The sequence below is a fragment of the Colobus angolensis genome, unplaced genomic scaffold (genome assembly GCF_000951035.1).
Source record: "Colobus angolensis palliatus isolate OR3802 unplaced genomic scaffold, Cang.pa_1.0 Scaffold118, whole genome shotgun sequence".
NCBI lineage: Eukaryota > Metazoa > Chordata > Mammalia > Primates > Cercopithecidae > Colobus > Colobus angolensis.
The window spans coordinates 862,577-888,431 of NW_012112919.1; the positions used below are offsets into that span (position 1 = coordinate 862,577).

Here is a 25,855-nt window from a genome sequence, read left to right on the forward strand (position 1 = left end):
AATGAACTGTCCTGAACAACCATGTCTAATAAATGAAGAAAGGGCCATTCAACTGATCTTATTAGAAAAGCTAGAAATGTTTTTTTTTTTTTTTTGCAGCTTTGGCAAATGTTCAATAAATAAATAAATAAATAAAAATTAAAAATAAAAGCCCTGGCAAAAAGCTCCTGACTGAAAAGTTATGTTATGCCACTGGACATCAGCTATTGATATTATAATGTTATTTGCTCTCCTTTGGCTATAGCCAAACCCTAATGCATAGCAGACCTCCAAGAAGGTCTGGCCAAAGCATAAAGCAATCTTGAGAGGCTGGCAATTCTATGTGACAGGATAAATTCCAAACAGATTCAATTACCTCTTGGTGCAAGAGTGATTCTTAATGTGAGACCTAACAAGTCCAGTGTGAACACTAAGAATGAAAGTTTCTCCATTGTGTCTATTTGGGAATTCTTATTGCTTAACCAGCTTCTGATGCTGTGAATGCCATTTTTGGTTTCACATTAAATATGAGATTTCTTCTGGTTTGTTGGTCTCTGAAGATCACTCAGCGAGCACCTGGAAGAAAGAGGAGCGAATGGCAGAAAGCAAGTAAGGATAAAGGAAGAAAAGATGACGTAGACTGTGGTCCCTGATGAATCCAGGAACCACAGCCTGAAACAGTTTATCATATTTTAAACACGTTCTGTCCAAAAGATGCTGCCAAATAATCATGCAATCTAAGAATGTGCATGCTATGCAAATGCAGCTTGAAGACAGGTCCTGTCACCCTCCCAACCAGATTGTCTCTTCCCCAAGTGTCCTATGAAGGAGTTTGAAACGGACACTGCTTGTTTTCCAGGTTTAGTGCTTTCCTCACTTTAGCAGATCCTATGAAAGGACCAGGAAAATATTATTTCTCCATCCATTCGTTTGAAAATCTCTTGCTGTTATCATTTACAACCTTAATCATGCTTCTTAAGCTTATTTGGGACACTGAGGTCTACACTGGTGATCGTCTGGATATTATTTTCTTTTCCTTTCTTCTCTTAGTTTTGCATCTGTTTAAAAAGTTTTAAGATAATCTTTCACAGGCACACAGTATATAAAATCTGTTGTCTTTGTTTGTTTGGGCTTCTGTAACAAAATGCCTTAGACTGAGTAATTTATAAACAATGGTAATTTATTGCTCATGGTTTTGGAGGCTAGGGAGTTCAGGATAGGTGTTGACAGACTCAGTTTCTTGTGAGGGCTCACTCTCTGCTTCAAAGATGGTGCCTTCTTACTGTGTCATCACATAATGGAAGGGGCAGGGAGCCCCCTCAAGCCTCTTTTATGAGGGTACTAATCCCATTGATAAGGATGGATCCCTCCAGATACAGTCACCCCACAAAGCCCATACCTCTTGACACTATCACTTTGGGTATTAAATTCCAACATATGAATTTTGAGGGCACACAGACATTCAGACCATAGGATATTTGGACATTTTTCTACATCAAAATAAAAAGCATAGATCTTTACATTTTACAGCTTCATTTCTTCCAGGAGATGCCTATACATATTACCTGAGGCTCCAAATGAAGTTCTAGTTGGGAGGTTTGAACTACAGGGTTTCCTAAGATATTTTCTGTGCCTACCCAAACTGACCAGATTTGCACGGAAGTTAAGAATCGATTTTTACTTTAAAACAAGTATATGGCTAATCTTCTCAGGTGATGTACTTGAGAACTGAATCACTATGTAGAATTTTTGCATTAATTAATTTGAATATATATTTCAAAGATTTTAAGATCCCACATTTTAACGACACAATCTTGTGTTTGGCACAAGTACTTAAGATAAAAATCGTCACTGACCAAATATAAGTTTTCCATAGAACATTTTTCCTTTACAAAGGTCTGCCTCTGCCACAGATTTGAAGAAAGATGACATTTGTAGAGATCTGATGCAGTGGTAGATCTCTTAGGGAGGAGAAGTTAACGTGGTTATCTGTCACCAACCCCCAGAATGTGGCAGCCCTTTGGCCAGTGGATGCAGGCTATTTTTATTTCCAGTTTCTCTCAAATCTACATGTTGGAATCACTTTCAAAATCTGCATCAGCAAAATGAACTTAAAATGACACTAAGCAAAGGCACACTTAATAAATATTACAACACTTAAGAAATTACTTTTCCTGAAGTGAATTGATAGGAAGAAACAAATTTATATTGAAAATACAAAACAACCTGAAAAAATATATTTATGTCAGAATGTTTATGATGTTTCTTTGAGTTGTGGTGAGCATAAATATTTTTTCCTATTTTTATTATTTTCCAAACTTTTTTCATGAATATTCTTGAATAAAAAATATACATGGTATTTGGGAAAAATTAAATCTATTTGCAGATATGTTGCAAATATTAAAGTAGTATAAGGAACACTGGCATATCCTTTATGTAGATTCACTATTGTTAATATTTTATCATATTGGCTTGTCATTTGTATACGTGTTTGCTCTTCTTCCATATATACACTCCTTAACTATTTTTTTTTTTTTTTTTGAGATGGAGTCTCGCTCTGTCGCCCAGGCTGGGGTGCAGTGGCCGGATCTCAGCTCACTGCAAGCTCCGCCTCCCGGGTTTACGCCATTCTCCTGCCTCAGCCTCCCAAGTAACTGGGACTACAGGCACCCACCACCTCGCCCGGCTAGTTTTTTGTGTTTTTAGTAGAGATGGGGTTTCACCGCGCTAGCCAGGATGGTCTCGATCTCCTGACCTCGTGATCCGCCCGTCTCGGCCTCCCAAAGTGCTGGGATTACAGGCTTGAACCACTGCGCCCAGCCTCCTTAACTATTTTTAAGTGGATAAAATCATCTTTATTTTATATCCATGCATATACATACACAAATTGCAAAGAGTATTTCTTTGGTTCCATTAAGATTTATAGATTTATAAAAGGGTTGCACCAGCGCTCCTGTAAGCTTGCTAGTTTTGCCTAGTTCAAATAATTATTAATTTAATGGAAGGCTCTGTTTAACAAAATCTCTCCAAATATTGACTTTAGACAGTCATGGCCGTGAAACATTGTGTCCCTGCAAATAATCACTAACCAAAGTTGTACTAATTCATGCACGCCTATTCTCAATACCTGTATTAAAAAAAAACACCCAGAAAATACAGTTAAATTTGTTCCTGGTGAATTATGAAATAATACTGAAAACTTTCTTTCACTATTTTATGAAACTTTATTTAAGAAACATTATTTAAAATATAATAGAATGTGATTTCCAATTAGGTCAGTGTAAACAATAAAACATATGATATTTTAAAGATAGGGCATTTGTATTTTAGCCCCAGTAGGGGGGAAAAAAGAGAGACAGACAGACAAAGAGACAGACAGAGATCTGTATAATTCATTCATTTCTGAAGATAACTAGCTGCTATGATGCTGCATTTCTTTTCTTATAGGCCCATAAAACTTCAAAATTGAGAAAGATATTTGAGGCCATCCAGTGTCACTTTCATAATATCGGAAGTTCCCACTGCAGCAGCCATAACATCTGCACTTTTGCCTTTACAGGACATTATTGAGAGGAAATATTGGGGTGTAGGCAGATGACTTGTTCTAATTGTTAAAAGCTGTAATTGTTAAAAATAAAGAGTTCCTTCTTACACTGACATTTCCAAAGTAAATTACCAAAGCATTCTACCTGTCCTCGATTGTTAGACTTTACCACATTTTATTATGGTCACAGACATGTCTTATTTCCATGATGTGGCTGAGAAATCCTTGATGAGAAAATCTCATAGCAATCTCTCCCCAGATCAGTTTTCACATATGATAGGTAGTAAATAAATATTTGGGAATAGTTGATTGTGCCAGATTGTTGTGTCTCATCATGAAAAAAATCCTGTTAAGTGATTTCTTTTCCACCATTTTTTCCTCTGTCAGCCCATTTTCTCACATGACCACTAAAGTTAACTTTCTAAAAATCATAGGCTTCCATGCCTCTCTTCTCTTCTGCTTACACAAGAATCTCTTTCCAGAAGTCCCACTCACTACTACAAGTAGGTTGACTTATTTTTTATGGGACTGGGAAGAGGAGGAGACCGCTGGTTCTTGTAAGGTTTTCAAGTGGAACTGCCTTGGTTACCTCTTTTGTTAAAAGTTAAAGATTTTAAGTTTCAATATTTGTTACTTTAACAAAATGTGTTCTATACATTAATATTGACCAACTCTTTAATTTGGGCTTCCCAATTTTAGATATTTATAATCCAACCTAAATTGATATACGGTGGCCGATTGCCACACCCTTGAAAAAGTAAATGATGGGTTTATTATTAGAGAATAATATGCTAGGAAATAAGGTATAAATAAATAAGGTGTATCAGTCTTTGACCGAAAAGCTTCCAACAAACCAATTCTCAAACCAGTGTGAGTAACTTTGATTTTCTATTACTTTTGCTAATGTCAACAATCCTAATCCTGCAGTTTATTCTTTAGAGATATTTTAAGTCAATTATGCTATTTATATATGTTTTTACATTTATAATTATACAAATAGTAGTTTTTTAGACTAACTTTATCTGAGAATAACTAAACTTTCTCCTGAGCTCCAGACCTCTGTTTAGCTGTGTATATTAACATCTGAATTTGAATGATTTTTAAGTATCTGAAAAGTTCTCTAACTAAATTAAGCATCTTTATTCTGTCAAGCTTAGTCTTTTTTCTTCTTCTTTTTTTTTAAGCTAAAGGAACTATGTTTTGTAATACAGCTATTGAATCCAGAAAACTGAAAATCCTGCCCACTTTTCTCTCCAGTTAATCTTGATATGCTATGATTTCAATTCCCTTTAGAACTCTTGATTTGTTTCTCCCATCTTCATGAACACTGATTAATCAGGCCCATGTTTTTTGCCTGGATCATTGCAATAACTTCTTAACTGGTTGCCCTGGCCCCCGCCCCACCAACTCCTTCCCTCTGTATTCCATCATCTTGGTAAGCCTAGCCTTTCTAAAATGCTAGTCACATAGTATTTACTAGTAAAACTCTGTCTTCAGGATAAACTTTAAAGCTCTTAGCACAGTACCAAATTGTTTCAATAGGTCCCTGAATACATCTCCCATTGCATATCCTCCTTTTCCACACGTTGTATTCCACATTCTGCCATAATGAACTGTTGATCATTTTCAGGTACGTAGTCACTGTTTAATCCGTGTGCTGGCCCTCATGGGAGTTCCTCTGTCGGTTTCTTCCTTCCCTTCTTTTCTGCATAATAAATTTATATTCAGCCTTCCAGATCTAGCTTATTTTTGGAAACCTTTCCTAACTACCCCAATTTCTATGCCACGATTCCTTCTATGCTACTATTGTACTTTATGCATATTGTTAAGAATATTGTCCTGTTTTTTGTTTCTGTCTCTCCAAATGTGAGCACCAAATAGAGATCATGTATTGTTCACACTTTCACATGCACTTTTAGCACATAGACATAAAAGAAATGTTTGTTGAATGACTGCTTAAATGAACATATTAGCTGTTTGATCTTAGTAGCTATCTAGTTTATCCATCCTAACTTCTTCTCAGTTTTCTGAGATGTTGGTATATGCCATACCAATCACAATAGATAGCTCATGGCTACATGATCATGCTGTTATGTTCCAGTGGGCATCCATCATCTTCTTGAGTTAACTCTCTTAGGGCTATTGTTTTCCAGTGTTACACAGAAAATTTATTATATATAATTTAAATGATCGTTAACAGATGTGCATCACAATTCAGAGTTCAGAAGTGAACATGAAATTCTCATTAAGCAAAAAGCATATTTTCAGGCCATGCAATGTTGCTTGAAAAGCAATTAACATATCACACATTATTCCTGTGAGACAAAAACTGTTTCTTTCCCATCTTAATTTGCCTGCTTAAAAATAGACAGAAGAAGATAGATGAGTTTATGCTCAAGGTGTATGCGTTTCCCTTGTGGCCCATGAACACATTTCCTTTTCATATTTGCAGAATATTGGTACAATTATTCTTTCATCAGACATGAAATTTGAGTGTATAACCAGTTTGTGGTTATCACCTACTAATTTATTAGGTTGATAACAGCAATTAAGCCACAATTGCTTCTGAGAAATATAAATTGACTTTCCATTTTAAATGGATAATTTAACATCTCAAACCACCGACATAGAGTGTAACTGATTTCTGGGACAAGAAGTTTGTTTCTCCTAGTATTAAACTTTAAAAAATTCAACCATTGATCAACCAGTTACTAATTATTTAATTATGGGATTATGTGATTTGTGAAATTTCTTATTTATTTATTTATTTATTTGGCTGCATGCCTTTTGACTATTTATGGGTGTCATGAGGGAGAGGATTTTGGACAAAAATGTAACATATCAGTAGGCCCATGGTTTATCCACCCACTTAAAAATGTAAAAAGTATTATTAGCTTTATAAGCTTAAGGTCATATAAAATGGACAGCAGACCTAATTTGGTCCACAGAGCATTGTTTGCTGACCCTGGTTTAATCAAATCTTCAGATAAGACTCAGAATTCACCAATCACAGGAGGTGGCTGCCTCAGCTGGTCTCCTGCCCACTAAAAGTAGAATTAGGCTGAGCATGGTGGTTCACGCCCATAATCCCAGCACTTTTGGAGGCTGAGGGAGTTGGATTGCCTGAGCCTGGAAGTTTGAGACCAGCCCGGGCAACATGGCAAAACCCTCTATCTACAAAAAATACAAAAAATAGCCAGGTGTGGTTCCATGTGCCTGTAGTTGTAGTCCCAGCTGTTCGGGAGGCTGAAAAAGGAGGATCACTTGAGCCTGGGAGGCAGAAATTGCAATGAGCCAAAATCATGCCACTGTACCTCCAGCCTGAGCAACAGAGTGTGAGACCATCTCAAAAAAAAAAAAAAAAAAAAAAAGTAGAACTAACATTTGTCATGTAATAGGTTACATATCCCCATTCCAATAATTCTGAATCTCAAGTGCACTGACCCACATCAAATACTAGTGTACACCTAAATGTACATATCTAACTAAAAGGCCATCCACATATATTCATCTGCAAATACTAGGTTCACTGTGGTGACCTATTTTGCTCCAGAAGCCTTTTGGTAAAAATTAGGAAAAGGATATTCTTGTTTTAGGAATCCTGACTGCACTAATCAGCAAATGCTCATCAAATACTTATCTATGAAACATTCACTGGGTGGAGTAGAAGATACCAGCATGTAAGGAAAGCATCCTAACTGGTGATCTGTCTCTCACACACACACGTGTGTGCACACAGGCGCACTGCTACCAGTGCATGGTAATATCAGATAAGAGCCAAAAGGGAAATTTGAATAAGTGAAAAGGAGCTTAATACTGGGAATTAAAGAGGAGAGTTTTGTACACAAGAGAGTTGAAGATCGTGTTTCCAGAGAAGGATACACATATGCTGCCAAGAAGCATCAGAGAGGAAGGGGCTGAAATTGTCAGCAGAGAAGAATTAATAACACAGTTGCACATGAAGCATGCTGGGGTCGGGTAATACAGCGACCACTTTGGCAGGAGCCAGGGGTTCATGAGGAGAGATGAACTTTGAGAGGCAGAGACTTGTGCCAGATTGCTGAGAATCTTGAAGGCCAGGCATCTTAATCATGAACTGAGTGGAGGCGAGATTATATTTCTTTATGCAATGCTTGCTGAAAATGACATCTCAGTTCAAGGGCTGGGTGAAAATGCAACTCATTGCTTTATTGCCTTATGAATTTTGACATATCTCATAAAATTAATATAATAGAGATGAAACTGCAGAATTACTAGAGAAGAGTCCAGCATCTGAAACTTGTCGGGTCCTAGATGATAACCTCTTACAGACTATGGGGAGCCATTGAAGGTTTGGGGCCAGTAGGGTAGTGTAGTTAAGCAGGATTTTAAGAATAGGCTGTTAGGAAAGTATGTTGTACCAGGAAAAAAGAAACAAAAAAAAAAAAGGTAAATTTAAAGTTTCGATGAAGGAGGCCGGGCGCGGTGGCTCAAGCCTGTAATCCCAGCACTTTGGGAGGCCGAGACGGGCGGATCACAAGGTCAGGAGATCGAGACCATCCTGGCTAACCCAGTAAAACCCCGTCTCTACTAAAAAATACAAAAAAAAAAAAAAAAAAAAAGAAACTTGCCGGGCAAGGTGGCGGGCGCCTGTAGTCCCAGCTACTCGGGAGGCTGAGGCAGGAGAATGGCGTGAACCCGAAAGGCAGAGCTTGCAGTGAGCTGAGATCCAGCCACTGCACTCCAGTTTGGGCGACAGAACCAGACTCTGTCTCAAAAAAAAAAAAAAAGTTTCAATGAAGGAAATGGGAGAAGATCATGACTTGAATGAGGGGTTGAATATGGACTGACCATGGAAATATAAAGTATTACATTAAAAAGAGCTATTTGACATGACTTGATGTTTAATATCTATAATTTACTACATTTCATATATTGTTCAAATCTCCTTATATTATTTAATTTTCTCAACACCACTGTTATGTAGATACTGCTAAGATTCATTCCTGTTTTTCAAATGAAAAGCTGAGACACTTTTAGCATTTAAGCAACCCACTCGGTCAGAAAGAATTACAACTAGAAGGAATTGGAGCCAGGTTTCTAATCCAAGCCAGCTATCTTAGTCCATTTGTGCTTCTAATACCAAATACCCAAGACTGGGTAATTTACAAAGAGCAACATTTTGTTTCTTCACAGCTATAGCACTGGGAAATCTGAGCTCAAGGTGCCAGCATGTTTGGTTGTCTGGTGAGGGTTGTTCTCTGCTTCCAAGATGGTGCCCTTCCCCTCTGGAGGGGAAGAATGCTGGATCCTGGTATGGCAGAAGGTAGAAGGGCAAGCTAGCCAAATGCTCTGTGAAACCTCTTTTATAAGTGCCTTAATCCTGTTCAGAAGGGAGGAGCCTCATGTCCCAATCACCTATTAAAGCTCTTAATATTATCACCTTGGCAACACCTGAGTTTTGGAGGTGTCACATTTAAACCATATCAGTATCCAAATCTTAACCCCTGTAACATTTTATACCTTGGTCTTAGATTATATATATGTTTTTTTTTTTTCCTCTTCTTTTTTTTTTTTTTTGTTAGAAAGAGTCTCACTTTGTCACCCTGGCTGGAGTGCAGTGGTGCGATCTCAGCTCACTGCAACCTCTGCCTCTCAGGTTCATGTGATTCTCCTGCCTCAGCCTCCCCAAGAGCTGGGATTATAGGCACCCACCACCACGCCCAGCTAATTTTTTTTTTTTTTTTTTTTTTTTTTTTTTTAGTAGAGACGAGTTTCACCATATTGAGCAGGCTGGTCTCGAACTCCTGACCTTGTGATCCACCTGTCTCGGCCTCCCAAAGTGCTAGGATTACAGACATGGGCCCCCGCGCCCAGCCGGTCTTAGATTATATTGATGCTTGATCTTTCAACAAAGTTTCCAAGAGAACAAGGCTACAAGTGCCTGGGCCTTGGAGTCAGAAAGACTTCTCAAGTCTTCCACTGTGTGGCCTTCATCAAGTCATCTAACCTGATGGAGGAACAGTTCTTGCATTTATGAAGTGAAGATTTCTCATTAATTCTAATTTCTCATTAGGAGACTGAAGGGAGATTATGGATTCTTGTTTCCCTTCTACTTCCGTTTTTCCTCTGTAGAAGTGACAGTGTTAGGTTTCGGAGGAAAATGAAAAGTACTTCTCATACATCTGATATTTGAGGTGATGGCAGAACCCCTAACAGATCATGTCCAGTGTACAGCTGTAGTAAGGGCCAGTGTCTTAGAGAGTTGGGATTGGACATGGTACTTTGGTTCTCCTTCACAAGCAGGTGATAGTAGAGGGTAGTTGAGCGCTCTAAGAAAGAGTTGAGAGAACTACTGAGAACAGGGAGGAGGGCATTGAGATATACCAACTTACTGAGGTAGATCCAGGAGGAAGAACTGGGCAGGTGAAGGGAAGGAGAAGTATGAACAGAATCACAGTAAAGCAGAGTTTTGTAAAGCATAGGGGAGGCTTAACTTAGTCAGTGGATGGTAAATTGTGTTCAGAACACACAGAGTTCAAAGAGGTTTGAATTATACTGGATAAAAAGGATGGTCAAGAATGTAGAGAGTTCCAGGAGAATAGAGATAACATGACCAATTTTTTTTTTTTCCGGAAAAAGAGTAAAATCCATTTTCTTTGTTAAGCCCTCTAAAAACTTGATTTGATTAAGTACATTTTGGATACTCATTTTCTAATTAATGCATAATGTAAAGCTAAGGATTATTATCTTTGCCCTGCTTTACATACTTAGTTGTAAACTACTATCCTTGTTGGAGCTAGGGAATGTGCTCCTGAAATGCCATAGCAACTCAGCAACACACAGAGATGATGGGATTAGGAAAAATGAAGTTGGCATCCACTAGATTTCACAATCCAGTAAGAACAGCCCAGAGCTGAACTTCCTTGCCCAGTTTATTCATTTGCTTTGGTAAATAACTTTGTCTTTCTAAATATAAGCTTCTTCTCAAAAATGAAGCTAATGTGAGCTTAGGTAAATTTCTCTTTAAAAGCACATTAAATATCTAAGGATAGAAAGTGCTGTTTAATTATTAAGTCATTATCTTTGTCATTTATTTCCAATTAAACTGAACTGTTTAATTACAAATAACATCTTAAGTAGATAAATGGCATAATTAGTTTATTTTTAACTGTATGCCTGTGAAGAAAGAGCAAGTTATTTATAAAATACTTTGCAATTTAAAAATTAAGCCAAATCTAAAATGGTGGCTAGAATTTTTCTGTAGCTTAGTAAAAAATACATCATTAAAACTCAAGGTCCTTAGCATCTTTCATTCCTGGTGCTACCCCAATTAGGTCAAGAGAAACTTTTCATGTAAAGATAGAAAGATTCACCCTGAGAGAGCTTGGCACAGAATGAAAAAGATGAAAATATATCTGTATTAATTATTGATACACTACAGGGAGAGTAAGTGTTTAAAACCAACCAAATAACATTCTTTTGATTTAGACACCTCGGTTAATTTATTTAAATGGTCTTGATTTATGCTTTTATCTCAGACTCCAGTCTTTAAAAGATGTATTTAAAGCATTCAGAGCCAGAATTATGATCATGCCTCATTGTCAAAAGGTGTCTTTAATTCTCAATTTTCAGTGCTGCAAAATTCCAATTTTATTTTTCTGTTTATAGGCATTTTAATGGGAAACTGGGAGAGGCTGCCTCAGGGGTTACTAGTCGAGTATTTTAAGCTGAATAGCAAACTTTTTACTTTGTTTTAAGAAGGTTCTATAGTGAAGAGTTAATCAGTAGGTATTGCTGGACTTGTTTATTAGGTTTTGTTTTGTTTGGGATTGCATCAGTGCAGCAAAACATAATATAATGCATAAAATAAAATGCTTTAACAAATTTCGATCCCACTAAAGCTTTCTGTGACCTAGACACTCGGTAATGGGTCAACACAGCATGAAGCCCTAAGCTAAACCAAAGCTCACATTTCTGTAGTCATGCCCAGTCACTGTTATATTTCACCTGGCCTATGGCATCGGTACCCCAGACCACATGGCTTTGCCCTCTCTTCGTTACGTGGAAAGAAACAGAATCTTGAATGTTATGCTTGGGAGGAAGAAGGAAGGAAGCTCTGTGTTATCTGTGAAATATAAAACTTACCCAGTTATACAGCAAGACAAGGCAAACCACAAAATTTAAATATTAAAAGGTAAATAGAAGAGTCAATAATAATTCATCATACATATTAAAATAACTAAAAGAGTATAATGGGAATGTTTGTAACACAGAGAAATGATAAATGCTTGAGGTGATGGATGCCTCATTTACCCTGATGTGACTATTACACATTGTATGCCTGTCTCAAAATATCCCATGTACCCCACAAATAGATACATGTATTATGTAGCCATAATGACTAAACATTTTAAAATATAATTTTTTAAAGGGTAAATGGAATGGGGATGATGACAAAGTTACAAAAGACGGAAAGTGAAGACATGGGTATGTTGTAGCATATTCCTGGGAAAAGCTCAGAATAACTAATGGGGAAATATTCCTACATTTAAACATGCATTGTCATTTAGGTTTTCTGGTTTTCATTGCTTTAATTGCCCCATATCAGAAGGACATATTCCTTTGAAAGAATGAGTTTGACTAATGTTAAGTTTCTCTTTCAGTTTTTTTTTTAAGATTTAAAAGATAAAAGTGAAAGACTGCATAGAGGCATGTTGACATTTATTCTTTCTTCTGCTTGCTTGATTCAAAATAGTCATGCTGGACAGCAGGTGGTAAGTGCCTGGTGTTTATGAGGGAGAACAGCAATTTATTATTTTCCTTGGTTGCTACCTTGAACTATGAAGGTAGTAAAAATCCAGGACACATTTATCTTACAGAGTTGTCACAAGCAGCAAAGAAAATCACAGAATCACAGGCTTTCTCATACCACTAGCATTTGCATTTTCCATGCTAATTAGCTTAGGTTTTGGAAAAATGTTACGAAATCAGCTACACTTTATATTATCAAATTGCTTTCTTTGTTGTCTTTCTTGGCATTTTGAAAATTCTGTGTACATTTTGGATGACTAAGTAGTTCTCTTAAAGGTTTAACCGATGTTGAAAGCCAGAAAGTGTAAAGATGAATAAGATTTTCTTCCTACTCTTTAACAAGCTGTTTCTTGGCTAGTAAAGAAAAAAAAGCATCACTATTGCCAGCTGTGCACTAAAGTCTTTGAAACATAATCTGTGGGTAAAACCATTCCATTAGTGTTGTATGTGTGCTAGAGCCTTACTACTGACTTCACTGTAATTAAAAATATTACTTTATGCTCCAGGTCTTATCAGGTATGCCCATCTTTCTCAATTACAGCTGAGTACAATTAGATACAAACTCAGCTTTAAGATGGTTAATTGCTAGTCAAAGAAAGATTGAGCAATATTTGTATTTACCTTCTTGGTAGAAGAAATGTATTGTAATACCTACTGACCAGTTTGAAACAGAGGTGAGAGATTAAAATTAGGAGAAAGTAGCATTTTAGAGCTTTTATTCCTGGTGGTTATTTGCTGTTTTTTATCCCTCTTGACGTATGAAAGAATAATATACTACTGTGACTTTAGTTTTTGAAATGGGGAAATGGCTGTTGCATTAATTCCCTCACGATGATTAGCATCATGCATGAAGAAAGGATACATGAGGGAAACAATTACTGCAGTGGCTAAGAGCATAGACGCCAGACCTAGAGGGCACACATCCCAATTCCAGTTCTGCTCTTTGCCCTGAGGTAATGCCTGCACAATTATTCATCTATCTGAATACATTTCTTGCTACATCTACTTGACATGTAGGTGTCTTTTTTTGCTTTGCAATTCTTGTTATTGAATATTAGGTCTTTCTATTGGATATTCCTTGTTTTTATGAAGGCAATAGATTTTGCATATTAATACAGGTGCCCATACCACACTGCCCAATGTTCATACACTTATAATCAACCTTCCACCAGAGCTCTCCGTTTAAAGGGATCGTAAGAATTTCACCTGCTCTTCATCTGTTATCTATCACAATTGTTCAAGGGTCAGCAAGCATCTTCTTCTCCTTCTCCATCTTTTTTTTTTTTTTTTTTTTTGAGACAGAGTCTGGCTCTGTTGCCCAGGCTGGAGTGCAGTGGTGCGATCTCAGCTCACTGCAACATCTGCCTCCCAGGTTCAAGCAATTCTCCTGCCTCAGCCTCCCGAGTAGTTAGGATTACAGGTGTGTGCCACCATGCCTGGCTAATTTTTGTATTTTTAGTAGAGACGGGGTTTCACCATATTGGCAAGGCTGGTCTCGCACTCCTGACCTCGTGATCTGCCCACCTCTGCCTCCCAAAGTGCTGGGATTACAGGCATGAGCCACCGTGCCCAGCCAGCAAATATTTTCTTGAAGGGCCAAGAGTAAATATTACAAACTTTGTGTGCCATACAGTTTCTGTCCTAACCATTCCCCTCTACCACTGTAGTGTAAAAATAGGCATAGGTGGTACGTAAATGAATGAGCCTGACTGTGTTCTAATAAAACCCTATTTGCAAAGTAGGAGGTTGACTCCTAGGATTTAGTTTGCTGACACCTGCATTTTTGGTGTTGTCCACGTTAGAAGTCTAGGTTTTACCTTTGTCTCCTTCTCTCTCATTCTCATAGCCTATATCTCTTCAAATCCTGTCAGATTGACATTCTAAATTTTTCTTAAATTCATTACCTTCTCTTTATCCATATAGACACAATCCTGATTTGTAGTTTCCTCACCTCTCTTTTGGGCTCTGAAGGCTTAATACTCTCCTGCCTTCTGCCTGCAGTCCTGCCAAAGCTAACTGCCCTAGCTGCAGTAAGAAACTGTCGAAACCCAAACAGGATTATGTCACTCCTTTGCTTTAAGATCTCTGATGATTCATCATTGCCTAAAGGGCTGTTCTCAAATTGAAAACTTTGTAACACGGCAGAGAAGTCGCTTCAGGACCTAGTTCTTTCTCTCTCTCCAGCTGCATCTCCCGTTCCTATTGTGTCCATTCAGGCCCTTGGAGAAGCAAGGTAGATGGGATTATATGTATAAGGAGGAATTGCCTGTGAAGGATAAAATAGGAGTGAATGGGCTTTTGTGGAGCTTTTAGACTGCTATGGGGTCAAACACCTTTGAAAGGGGAGCAGGAAAGAAAGAGGATTGAGTAGGAAGGGGCTCAGCACTGTTCCCAGCAAGTCCCAGTCAGGCTAGTGGGGAGCCCGGATCAGGAGCTGAAGTTGCTTGTTGGAGGAGTCCCTGTTGGGCAGGAGCATGGACCTGTGCCCAGTGATTGACTGGCGCTGCCTGGGGCCAAGTGCAGCCTACACATAAGACTGCAGTAGGACTAGAGGTGCAGCAGATGGAGACAGTCAGTTAACTATGCCCCTCAGCAGTTTAACTCAGAAGAGAGTGGCTTGGGGCCCCTCTATGTCACCATATATGTGACCAGCTTCAGTTGATCTCTTGTAATATTTTTCATATACTATGTCATGTCTCACCTCCTAGCCCATCTGCATCACCCCTTCCTGCTCCTAACTTTGCTTGGCCAACCGGTTTTCACTCTTTAAGTCTCAGCTGAGGGATAACCTCTTCTGGGAGTATATTTTTACTTCCTACCTCTCAACTGTGCAAATTGCCATCATTCAGTCATTCCATAACATCATCAGCCATTTCCCCAATTACAATTGGTTGTACATGTTTTTGTTTTTGATTAGAGAGTCAACCTCTTGAAGAAAGGATTGTTTAGTGTGTGCTCTTAGACTCCTACAGTAACCAGCACTCATTTGCTGAATGAATGATTCTACTCTCAGTTATCTCTTGGGAGCATTAGGTGACTCAGATAGCATAAAAAGGAGAGCATGACAGATGACACTGAAGTATTACATTTAGTTTAAGAGAATTATATTTTTATTTTAAAATGATATACTTATAATTATGACATATTAGACTCATTTCACCTAAATGTGGACAGTCTTGTACAGTTGAAGGAACACTGGGCTTGAAATCAAAAGACCTGTGCTCAAATCCTGGTGACCTCATTTGTGAGCCGAATGACCATGGGACAACATCTCTGGCATCATTTCCCTATTCAGTAAGATGGGGGGATAGCGATCTCAAAGACACTGCATTTTGAACCCATCAAACCATTGGTAATACATCCAACTACTTGCTTTGATAGAGGTCTCTCTGTTTCCTCCTCTTATGTCAGAGCTTGCATCAAGCTAGCTCAGTGTCCCATTATACACTTACATTTTAGATCACATAGCTTTTTGTAGAGACAATGAATGATAAGAGCAATTTAAAAGTAGTGGTCTTCTAACAATTGTATGTGTGGTGAGTGCTGGTAAATGTATTATTCTGGGAAGTGGTTTTGAACTACATCGTCTGCTAAATTATTTTAGGTTAAAATTTTTATAGAGCGCCACATGAGAGCAAATGGGAGATCAATTATGTGAGACTAGAGAGAATGTTATAGCACTGACTTGATGGCAGAATAGGGTTCTAGTCTTCTCGGATTGGGGGTGAATTATTGTGGCTGCTGTCTTTATGGCTGTGCATTCCAATTGCCACTCTATAAACTGTAAGAATGAAAACGATAATTTTTTAAAGTAGAGATGTTAATAAAAATAAGTAAAACTCATAAAGCACAAAATATTATGCAAATCAAATAAACAAAATAAAAATAGACACGATAAACTCAGATTAACTTAAAATATAAGAAAAAGATAAAACAAGAAATGCAGACCCAGTATCTGTAAATGAACTAAAATGATAATGTAAGATGTAACTAAAAGATCAAAAAGATAAAATGACTAAATGAGCTTTAAGAATGCCAACAGGAGATGGAGGTATTTACAGTGTAAAAGAATGAACTAAAATAAGTCTGTACAATTATAAACAACATAAGAGCCTGTCACAGGAGCATTCTTTTGCCACAAAGGGAGAGACAGGAGGGCTTCTCCTTGTCCGTTCACTCTTTGGTGTTGGTGTGCTGCCCTCTTAAAGTATTCTTCTGTGACCAGGAAGGGGAATCTGGCTCCTGGATGTTGATGATGATGGTGATGATGGTGGTGATGGTGATTTGGCGCGCCTTCCTGCCAGCAGAGGGCAGCCACACAGAGAGGTGAGGACAGGCAGAGCTGGGGTGGAGAACTTAGGCCTGTTAGAGCCCTGTGTTCATGATTGTTGCTGATCTGAATGTTCCCGACGTTAGCTAGGTGTTTCTTATCGTTTTAATTACTTTCAAATTATGTAACAGCAAATACTCCTCCTTCTTTTCACTTTTTCATTCTCTGTGTATTTCTTGCTCAGGATTCAGTTCCAGGGATTGGTTTCTTATTTGTAGGAAATATAGATACAACCTTTTCCTCTAGCTCTTGAGCCTCTGACTTCATTTCTGTTTTTTTTTTTCTTTCCTTATTTTCTTGCTTGTTGAAGCTGTTGGAAACCCGACCAGTTCTCTAAGGACAGACAGAGACAGACACATACAAATACATGCACACAAATAAGCCACAGCCCCTTCCATACATGTGCACATGTGCACATACACACACACACACATACACGCATCCACTCCACCCATGCCTACAAACTGTACCCACCCATTCATAGATCCATAGACACACACACAAATAGCACATATCTTTCCCCATACACACGTACACACACAGCTCCACACACACACAACCAGTGCCCATCCCATCCGGGATACACACACACACACATCCAGACACACACACACATGCAATCAGTACCTCTTCCCATGCACATGTGCATGTATACACTTACACAGGCCCACGTGCACTGACCTTTTTTCTTTGTGCCTTTTCTCTCCCGAGCAGCTTCTCCCTGCTGCTTTTCACATCCATCATTGCAATGCTCCCCATCTGTACTGCAGATACAGATCTGAATATTGTAAAATTATTGTTTCTTTTCCTGGAAGATTTTTAAAAAAGCTTTTCCACTGTGATCTATAAATAATGAATAATTCCATTAGAAATGCGATGGATGGTGTAACTTTTATGCAGAGTTTGTCAAGCTCAATGTTTCAGGCTTTTACTTTCACAACAGCCCCAGGCCATGGCAGGTAGGAAACTCAATTGGCTGACACTCCAAAGTCTCTCTTGCCACATTTCCCAAAGTGTGTTCCTTGAGTTCTCATAGATAATTCATGCATTTTAAAAGCAGCACTTTCCATGCTCAAATAGATTTGGGAAATGCTACAGTGAACTGACTCCTTTAATGCTGAGCTCCCCAAAGCATTTCGTATGATAATTTGCTGTAGGTCATGCGATATTTCCAAAACATATTTGGCCAGGGAACCTTATTTTTTCATCAAAACATTATATCTCTAAGCTCAGTGTTCCATGGAAAATGATTTAGGAAATAGTGTTCTAATGACACTAGTACATTCTCTCTCCTGCAGAGAAACTGTTTTACAATTGTCCTTACTGAAGAGTTCAAATTTACTTCCCCATATTTCCATCACATTTGCAGTTCTTTGTGTGTTTAATCCTAAAGTAAAATAAACACCTGTTCTAAAGCCAGTATATGATTCTGAAGAGTCTCCTGAAATCTTAAAGCAGAAAATACAGTTTTTATTATGTTTTATGTTAATATGGTTTTCTATAAAATAGGTCTTTGAAAATCAGTAATCTTTATAAGTAAGATAGTCTAATTATATTTTGACCAGGTATTTCCTCAATTAGAATATTACTTCTTAACATATATTATATGGATTATATATATACACACACACACACACACACACACACACACATACATGTGTTCATCATAAATGCATCAACCAAAAGGCAATAGAAAGCGAGAGAGACTATGTGAGAGAAAGAGAGAGGGTTCCAATGGATGTCCCTGGAAAAAGACATTGCAGACACAGCACTAGTACGTATAGCAGGAATATCTGTGCTCCCCTCTCAGCTTTCCTTTGGGACTTTCACCTGTAATAATGAACCCTGTAGGGCCATCCACTGTATTGCAGCCTCCACATGATTTTTTGACACTGAACAGCTGTGCCTAAAACCAAGGCACAAAGGACAAAACCCAAATAACACATTTTGGGTAAAGTAAACATTCCTTTTGCATCCCTTTCCCAAGACGTAAGAGAGTACAAATGTAAGAATGGTCATCTTGCCAAAGCTGGCACGGAATAGCTGTTTTATTTGCAAGATTTCATGCGTCTGCTTTCTAAATTGAAAAGAGACTTTTACCAATTAGTGATTTTCTAAAAAATCCAAGATTCCAGTGGACCTCAGACCTAGTCTGTGTTTGGTCTATACCTGTTCCTTTTTAAGTCCCAACCTGCCTACACTCATTCCTTAAGACTTCAACATTCTTGTGCCCAAAAGTTCTATCTCTCTGCTCCGGAGATTTGCATTTTAACAGAAATCAGAGAATTGGAGCCCAGATGTTCTGTGCACAACCTGAACAAATACCTTAGGATGCTTTGGAGGATTACAACAACCTTTCCCAGAGTACACAGCTGGACTTCACTTTGTAATAACTTAAGCAGTTACTGTATATACTACATCAGAATAAAAAAATTCAGAGAAGCCTCTTTTATCTCCCCTTCTTTTTGGCATTAAGTACAGCAGTAGGCATATAGTAGGTCTTCAGCAGGTGCAGATTAGCAATAGAATAACTACATATTCTCACTTACTTTTTGTGTCGTAAATATGGTAAATTGTTCTTTTCTAACAACTCTTTAAATTTGGTGAATATATAAGGAATAATGAACAAATGAACAAAATGAACAAAAAAGAAACAGTAACAGAGTGGCAATTGCACCATAGTATTCTATAGTTGGAAGACCATTTACCCCATCACTGCCACTCTGGTTCTTGGACCTCTGAGAGTGCGCCCCCAATGAAGATAAGCACACCATTTCCCACAGCAGGTCATTCTACTTTGATCATCGTTGCTGGTATGAACTTTTTTGCCTTAGGCAGAAAAGCTTCCCCAAAGGAAACCAGCCTTTGGTCAGTGTCACCTTTGCTTCTAGACTTCACACAGTTAATGATCACATACTTCATCACACTCTACCCTCCTCATTTGCTGGGAGTTTTCCAAGTTCACTTTCTATATTTCTGACTACACTTTCTGTCTTCCTTTTTGATTCTGGTCCTTCTGTACACCCTTAATTCACAGGTCTTCTTTGGCCTACTCTTCTGGCTCTATTCACTTTGCTCGTATGTCATTCACTACTTTGTGTCCAAATACGCCTGACATTTACCAGATTCCTATAAAGACCGTTATGTTTCCTGGATTTTGGATGCATATTTCCATCTACCTCTGGGCATCTCTGCCCGCATGTTTCCAGGCTCCTCAAACTTGGCTGGGGAAATGCTAAGCTCATGTTCTATGTGATACTTTCTTTTTAGGAAATATCTCTGTTCTGCTCTTATATAGGCTCCTTCCAAACATGTAAATACCTTTATAAGGATACTGTCAGTTATTTGTGACAAGTCTCATACACACATTAAGAATCCTTTTCTAGAACACTAGCTTTGACATAAAAGATATCAGTTCCCAGTGATAAATTAACCTGTACTGAATATGCCTGTGGGGTACTATGTGCCCAAGTTTCAAAAGGCATCCTGCCATGGGTGCCCATATCTGCTTCTCATGAGGAGGATTAATGTGTACACAAGTCACAGCTAATTCATAATTAAGATTTTGATTATTTATCATGTTTTAGCTCTAAAATCTTTATATAATTCCCCAAAGCGTTACACTGAAATGTTCTTTCCTTAAAGGCTACGTGTTTTAAAAATGCCAAAAAAGTGTCCTAATCTTATTTGAAAGCTCTTCCGTTGAGATAGCCTTTGCCAAGAACATGTTCTTCAAACAAGATGTGCTCTTTTAACTGAAGATTACATTTAGGACAAAATAGCGACAAAAAGTTAATACTTTGTCAAGGCAACTTTAGAATTTGAGTAACCAGTTTCTCCTCCTTGGGGATTCTTGTTGTTGCCTCAGATATTTGTGGTTTCAAAACAGGATGCCAAGGCAGACCTCTCTTCTCTGCTGAATTTTTTTTTTTTTTAATTGTGATACTTTCAGAATAAAATTATCCTGGACCCCATGACGTTCAGCGAGGCCAGGTTCCGGCCGTCCCTGGAGGAGAGGCTGGAGAGCATCATCAGTGGCGCAGCGCTGATGGCCGACTCCTCCTGCACTCGAGATGACCGGCGGGAGAGGATCGTGGCAGAGTGCAACGCCGTTCGGCAGGCGCTCCAGGACCTGCTCAGCGAGTACATGAATAATGTAAGTCTTGGGCTCTCCATTCTCATGTCTCGGTGGATTCTGTTCTGCAATCGTGTTGCTCTTTTGGAAGCATAGATAGCAGGAAAAGAGAACAGACAAGTGTTCACCTAAGAGAGTCAGGTGAAACCAAAGAACAGCTTTGGGAGAGCGCGTGTCATGTTGTTTCAGAATCCATATTTTGTTTGTTTGTTTCAATATGGAGCAGATAGATGGACAGTAAGCTCTTTCACTTTTTACTTGGCTGATTTCTTCTTGGTCATTTTAGTGGCTGCATTTTGAAGTAGGTAAGATTTCAATTGGTAAAGGTAGATGACTGATGGAAACAGCTGAGAATATACTAAGTCCTCTGTTAAAAAAGTGCACTTTTAAACCTAAGGATAGCTGTAGATGCAATTCTTCACCCCTAAAAGGCATTAATAAATCTACTAGCTTTATAAAATGTGTGGATAGGGTTGTTTAAGGAAAAGTTCTAACTGTAGTAAAATTTGGAGGTGTTTTACTGATTCAGTCAGGAATCGCTTATAAGAGTGAGTCTCTAAGTTTTCAAATAGGTATGTATGAGTGGTATCTAATTGTATTTTGGCACATAATAGCCATCCTCTCCCATAGTTATAATGTGACAGTTTCTGTATACCTGTAACCTGCAAGAAGGTGATGAAACTCACATTCTTTGCCTTGAAAGGCACTAAATTATGGCTGTATTGATATGCTACTTTCATTCAGCTGAGGCGATGGCCAGTGCCTGCAGCAGTGGATGATCTGTACTTCCCCCTTTCCTGGACTTTAGGGTTTGAGAGAATTTAGCACAAACTGGGGAAAAAATGTAGATAAAGTGAGGTCTTGATATTACATTTTGAAGAAATGACCTGTATAGTGACCAGGTGGGTAACAGAGACACTGAAAATCTGCTCACAGCTATTGAAGTCCATGTTGGGTATTATTAGAACACCCCGAGGCAATGCTGAAACAAAGCAGCCGCTCAGTGTCCCTCCCTCCAGCGTCTTACCACTCCCATCATGAGTATCAATATGCAGCTAACAGACATTCAAACAAACAAGGAATGAGTGTTGACAGTAGCAGTGCTCCTCCTGCAGACCCTCCAGAGAACTTATTCAGAAAGCAAAAAGATGTCAATGAGAAAACGTGACAAACTAAAAAAAATAAAATTTGTTTCCTTTCCATGAACCTTCAGATTCTTTGATTTTGGAAGACTTGGCCATTTTCAGCACGCAAAGAATAAAATGTGAATGCATCATGTGGCACCCAGCTGCTTATGAGGACATCTCTATAGGACCCTGAATGACCAACACTTTCTGTAATTTTGATCTATGGTTTTATGTAGGGTACAGCTAGAAATGTTGATCCCATGGTCTCCCAACTGAGTGAATCTTTTGAATAGCAGATGTGTCAACAAAGAATGCTTATGAAATCTGAGACCCTGTTTGTTGGTTTGTTGTTGTTGTTGTTAACAAAATAGCAAAGGGCTAATTACCTGGATGTGGAATTTGGTTTTACATTAAGGCATGCTAGTGGTTCTATTAATGAATAGTTACTGCCAAAGAAGGAAGTAGAAACTACAGAGATAACAGTGATGATTAAGATCTCAATATAAATAAATCAGACAAAAAAGTATGTTTCTCTAAATAGAAATCACAGAACATGATTAAATAAGAGTCGATCGAGACGTGACATGTAATTTTCAGTTTGGTGTCTAGAATCCTGCCAACTAGTTTTTCTTTCAGTGTAAGCTCATGCAGATCTGCAGAGCTGATGGATTTTTGTATTTTATTGACTCCAGGCACTTTTTGTTTTCCGTTCGCAGCCTTGTGATGCAGGAATGTTTTGTGCTTTATTGAAATCTTAGTTTCTATTTTGACGTGGTTACAGACAATACATCAATGGGTATAGTGCTTAAATTTCAAAATGCACACGTTCTATTCACATTGAACCATCATGATCAAAGCCTGAAATAAAACACCTCCTACTTGACATTTATGTAAACTGTGTAACATTTAGTTGGACTTCACACTTGTTTGGTGATTTCAAGGTAGAATTGGATGCAGCCAGATCACCTTAATAGTTCCTGTCCACTGCACTCATTTATCCTGCTGCACAGTCAATTCGTATTTATTTTGATATAGCATATATGAATACAAAAAAGATACACACCCATGCCTTGACTGAAAAGTCTATTGTAGTTAACAGCAACCAGTAAATCAGTCTATCATTCCTGGGCTGTTATATTTCTCTTTAAATTTTGTAAGCTCTGAGAATAAAGGTGTTATCAAATTATCACCTTGCAAGTTGTCATCCTAATGTGCTAGGCAATACCATTAGGATAAACAAGTTGTTAAACTGAAAATATTTAAAAATCAGCATAACTGACATTTCTGTTTTCTGAGAATCTCCTGATCAGTCCCAGATGAACATTCCACTTACAATGCTTGCTTGTAGCTGAAGCTGTTCTAAAATTGTATATGTGCCAAATTGTATGACACAGAGGGAGACAGAGGTTGTGAAGAGAAGCTGTGTGCCATACCTGATAGAAAAAGGGTCTTCAAGGAGCATGGGCTATGACTCAGCCACATAGCTTCCATTGAACTCAATAGGATAGCAGTCACGTGTTAGATATTTCCACAAATGTATATTCTACTTAATGAACGTGGGTGGGCAACTTGAAGATGTCAACAAAAATTGTGCAGTTAAAAGAAACTGTGGTATGAGAAAAAAGGCTGGGTGAACAGAGGCATATGGTGAAAATTATCACAGATCATGGCGGTGGTAGAGAGGATGGTTGGAATTCTTTTAGGAAGGCCTTGGCTAGCCTTAAGTTGCTTTATCTAGTTGAAGATATAATTCAAAGTGAAAAGATTCTTAAAAATAATTCCCCTTTAAGTAGACTATTATTATTGTACATATGTGAAGACTAATGGGTAGAGAGAAACTTAAAAGGATGTACGGCCTGTAGATGCTGATTGGGATGAGTGCTATCAGTGTGGTGGTTGAAGCATTATGCTGAGTACTATAAACAGTTCCAAATTATAATGAACACATAAACCTTCCTTGGGAACTAATAATTTTAGGCAGCTTTCTTTGGCGGCAGTATAAACATAACATTTAATGGGTTTTATTAATAAGAATATTGTGAGGAATGCAGATTTAGAATATTTTATTCATTCAACAAATGTGTATTTTGTGCTGGCCATTTGTGCCAGGCATTGCTCTAGGCCTCTGGGGATACAGAAAGTAGCAAAACAGGTAAAATTCTCTGCTTGCTCTCATGCAGCTTACACTGTTGTGGGAAGAGACAGAGAATAAATGCTAAGTGATATAAGCAAGAATTACTTCAAATGGTGATAAATGCAAAGAGGAAGTCTAAAACATGGGAGGTAGAGGACACTGGGTACTACTGAAATTAAGGATGGCCTGAGAAGGTGCGTTGAAAAGTTGACATTAGATCAAAGACTTTTCAGAGGTGAGGAAGCAGAGGCCTTGAGGAGGAAGGGATGACAAGGTCAAGTGCCTTGCTATGAACGGGTACCTGGTGCACCCGTTTGAAGCACCATGGGAGTCATAGTGGCTATTGTGAGTAGAGGGATAGCAGGAGATGGCGTCTGTATGGTGCCGAGGCATCAGTCTGTGCAGGGTCTGGTGAACCATTATACAGAATTTTACTTTCATTCTAATGGAATGAGAGGCCATTGCAGAGTAGTGAGAGAAAAATGCCATGATTCAGGTGCTGAGAACAGGCCACAAAAACAAAAGGGGTGAAAACAGGTGAGGAGGCCCTGAGTCCCGGAATATTCATGAGAAGATGGTCTCTTGGACCAAGGGATAGCAGTAGAAGTGGAATAGAGTATTCAAATACTGACTATAAATAAAATTTGCTTATAAAGTAACTAGTAAGAAGAATGTATCTGTTTTATGAACATAAAATGGACATTTGCATTTTGAATGACACAGTTGTATCAGTTGCAACTAATATGATATCTTCATTTGGTTTGGGCTGCACAGGAAATTCTGATTTACTGGGATGTTGAAACAATTCGTAAATAGCTTACTTGGCAATGCCTGGATACTCTGCTAGATAGATTGCATTTGAAAGGGGAGTTAAGTAGAAAAATTGTGTTTCAACATTGTATCACCAAAAATGTCTAAGTATGGTTCACATTCTTATAAATATAAAAGACTAGAAAAATTTAATACTTATTCTAAGTATTAAACTGTAATGCAGAACTATAAGGAGAAAAATTACTACATATTCTAGGTACTAAAACTGTAAATGCAGAACAATAAGGAGATGCATTAAACTGTTATTTCTTTATGCACAATTCACGGTTAGACCTTGATGAGAATATGCAATGAGCAGATGTGCCTGGTCCTTGTTGTGTCTTGTGCTACTTTACAACCTGTTTCAATTTTATATGCATAAACTCTCTGGGTAGCTCAAATTTTTTTAAGACTAATTTAGAGCTACAGTTTTCTTAAACAATCATGCAGTTAAACTATTTTCAAATGATGGCAGAGATTCTGGCAGCATAAAGTAATACTGCTGTTCTCTGTTGTAAAACGTGGTGAGATATTTTTAATTGCATTTTTTTTTAAATAATTACAATTGTATATTTTTTTAAAATTTTGTATCCAACTTTTTTTCAAGCTTCTTGAAGCATCTAAGTGGATCCCTGGGGTTAACAATTTATAAACCATTAATATATAGAAGGTATTAAAAGCACATGAAGACATATTGATATGGGAACATATATACATACTACAAGTGTTTGAAGCATTGTCATAGCCTTTGTTAGTAGAATTTAACATAAAGTGGGTTCCTGAAGGAGCCCACCTGTGAGGATTTGAGGACTAAAATACGGTCTAAAAAGATTATTTCCAGCCCGATTCTGTGGCCTATACGCAGCAAGCCTCCAGCACGCTGTTCCAGAACACTAGACGAATAATACATGAGATGATATACAGGGCCACGGGATCTCTGAGAATAGTAGCTTTTACATTTTTGTATAGTGGAAAGGAAATACGTGTTCGCTATAAAGAACAA

General features: G+C 38.1%; 1 protein-coding gene across 4 annotated transcripts in view; it reads left to right on the forward strand.

Annotated features, from left to right (window-relative positions):
- CTNNA2 (catenin (cadherin-associated protein), alpha 2) overlaps positions 1-25,855 on the forward strand; it is a 1,182,142-nt gene that overhangs the window by 417,248 nt on the left and 739,039 nt on the right. For all 4 annotated transcript variants that reach the window (XM_011963728.1, XM_011963709.1, XM_011963731.1 and 1 more), the window contains exon 7: positions 20,599-20,802. In XM_011963728.1, coding sequence (XP_011819118.1) covers positions 20,599-20,802 — 204 coding nt within the window. The remainder of the gene's footprint in view (positions 1-20,598; positions 20,803-25,855) is intronic.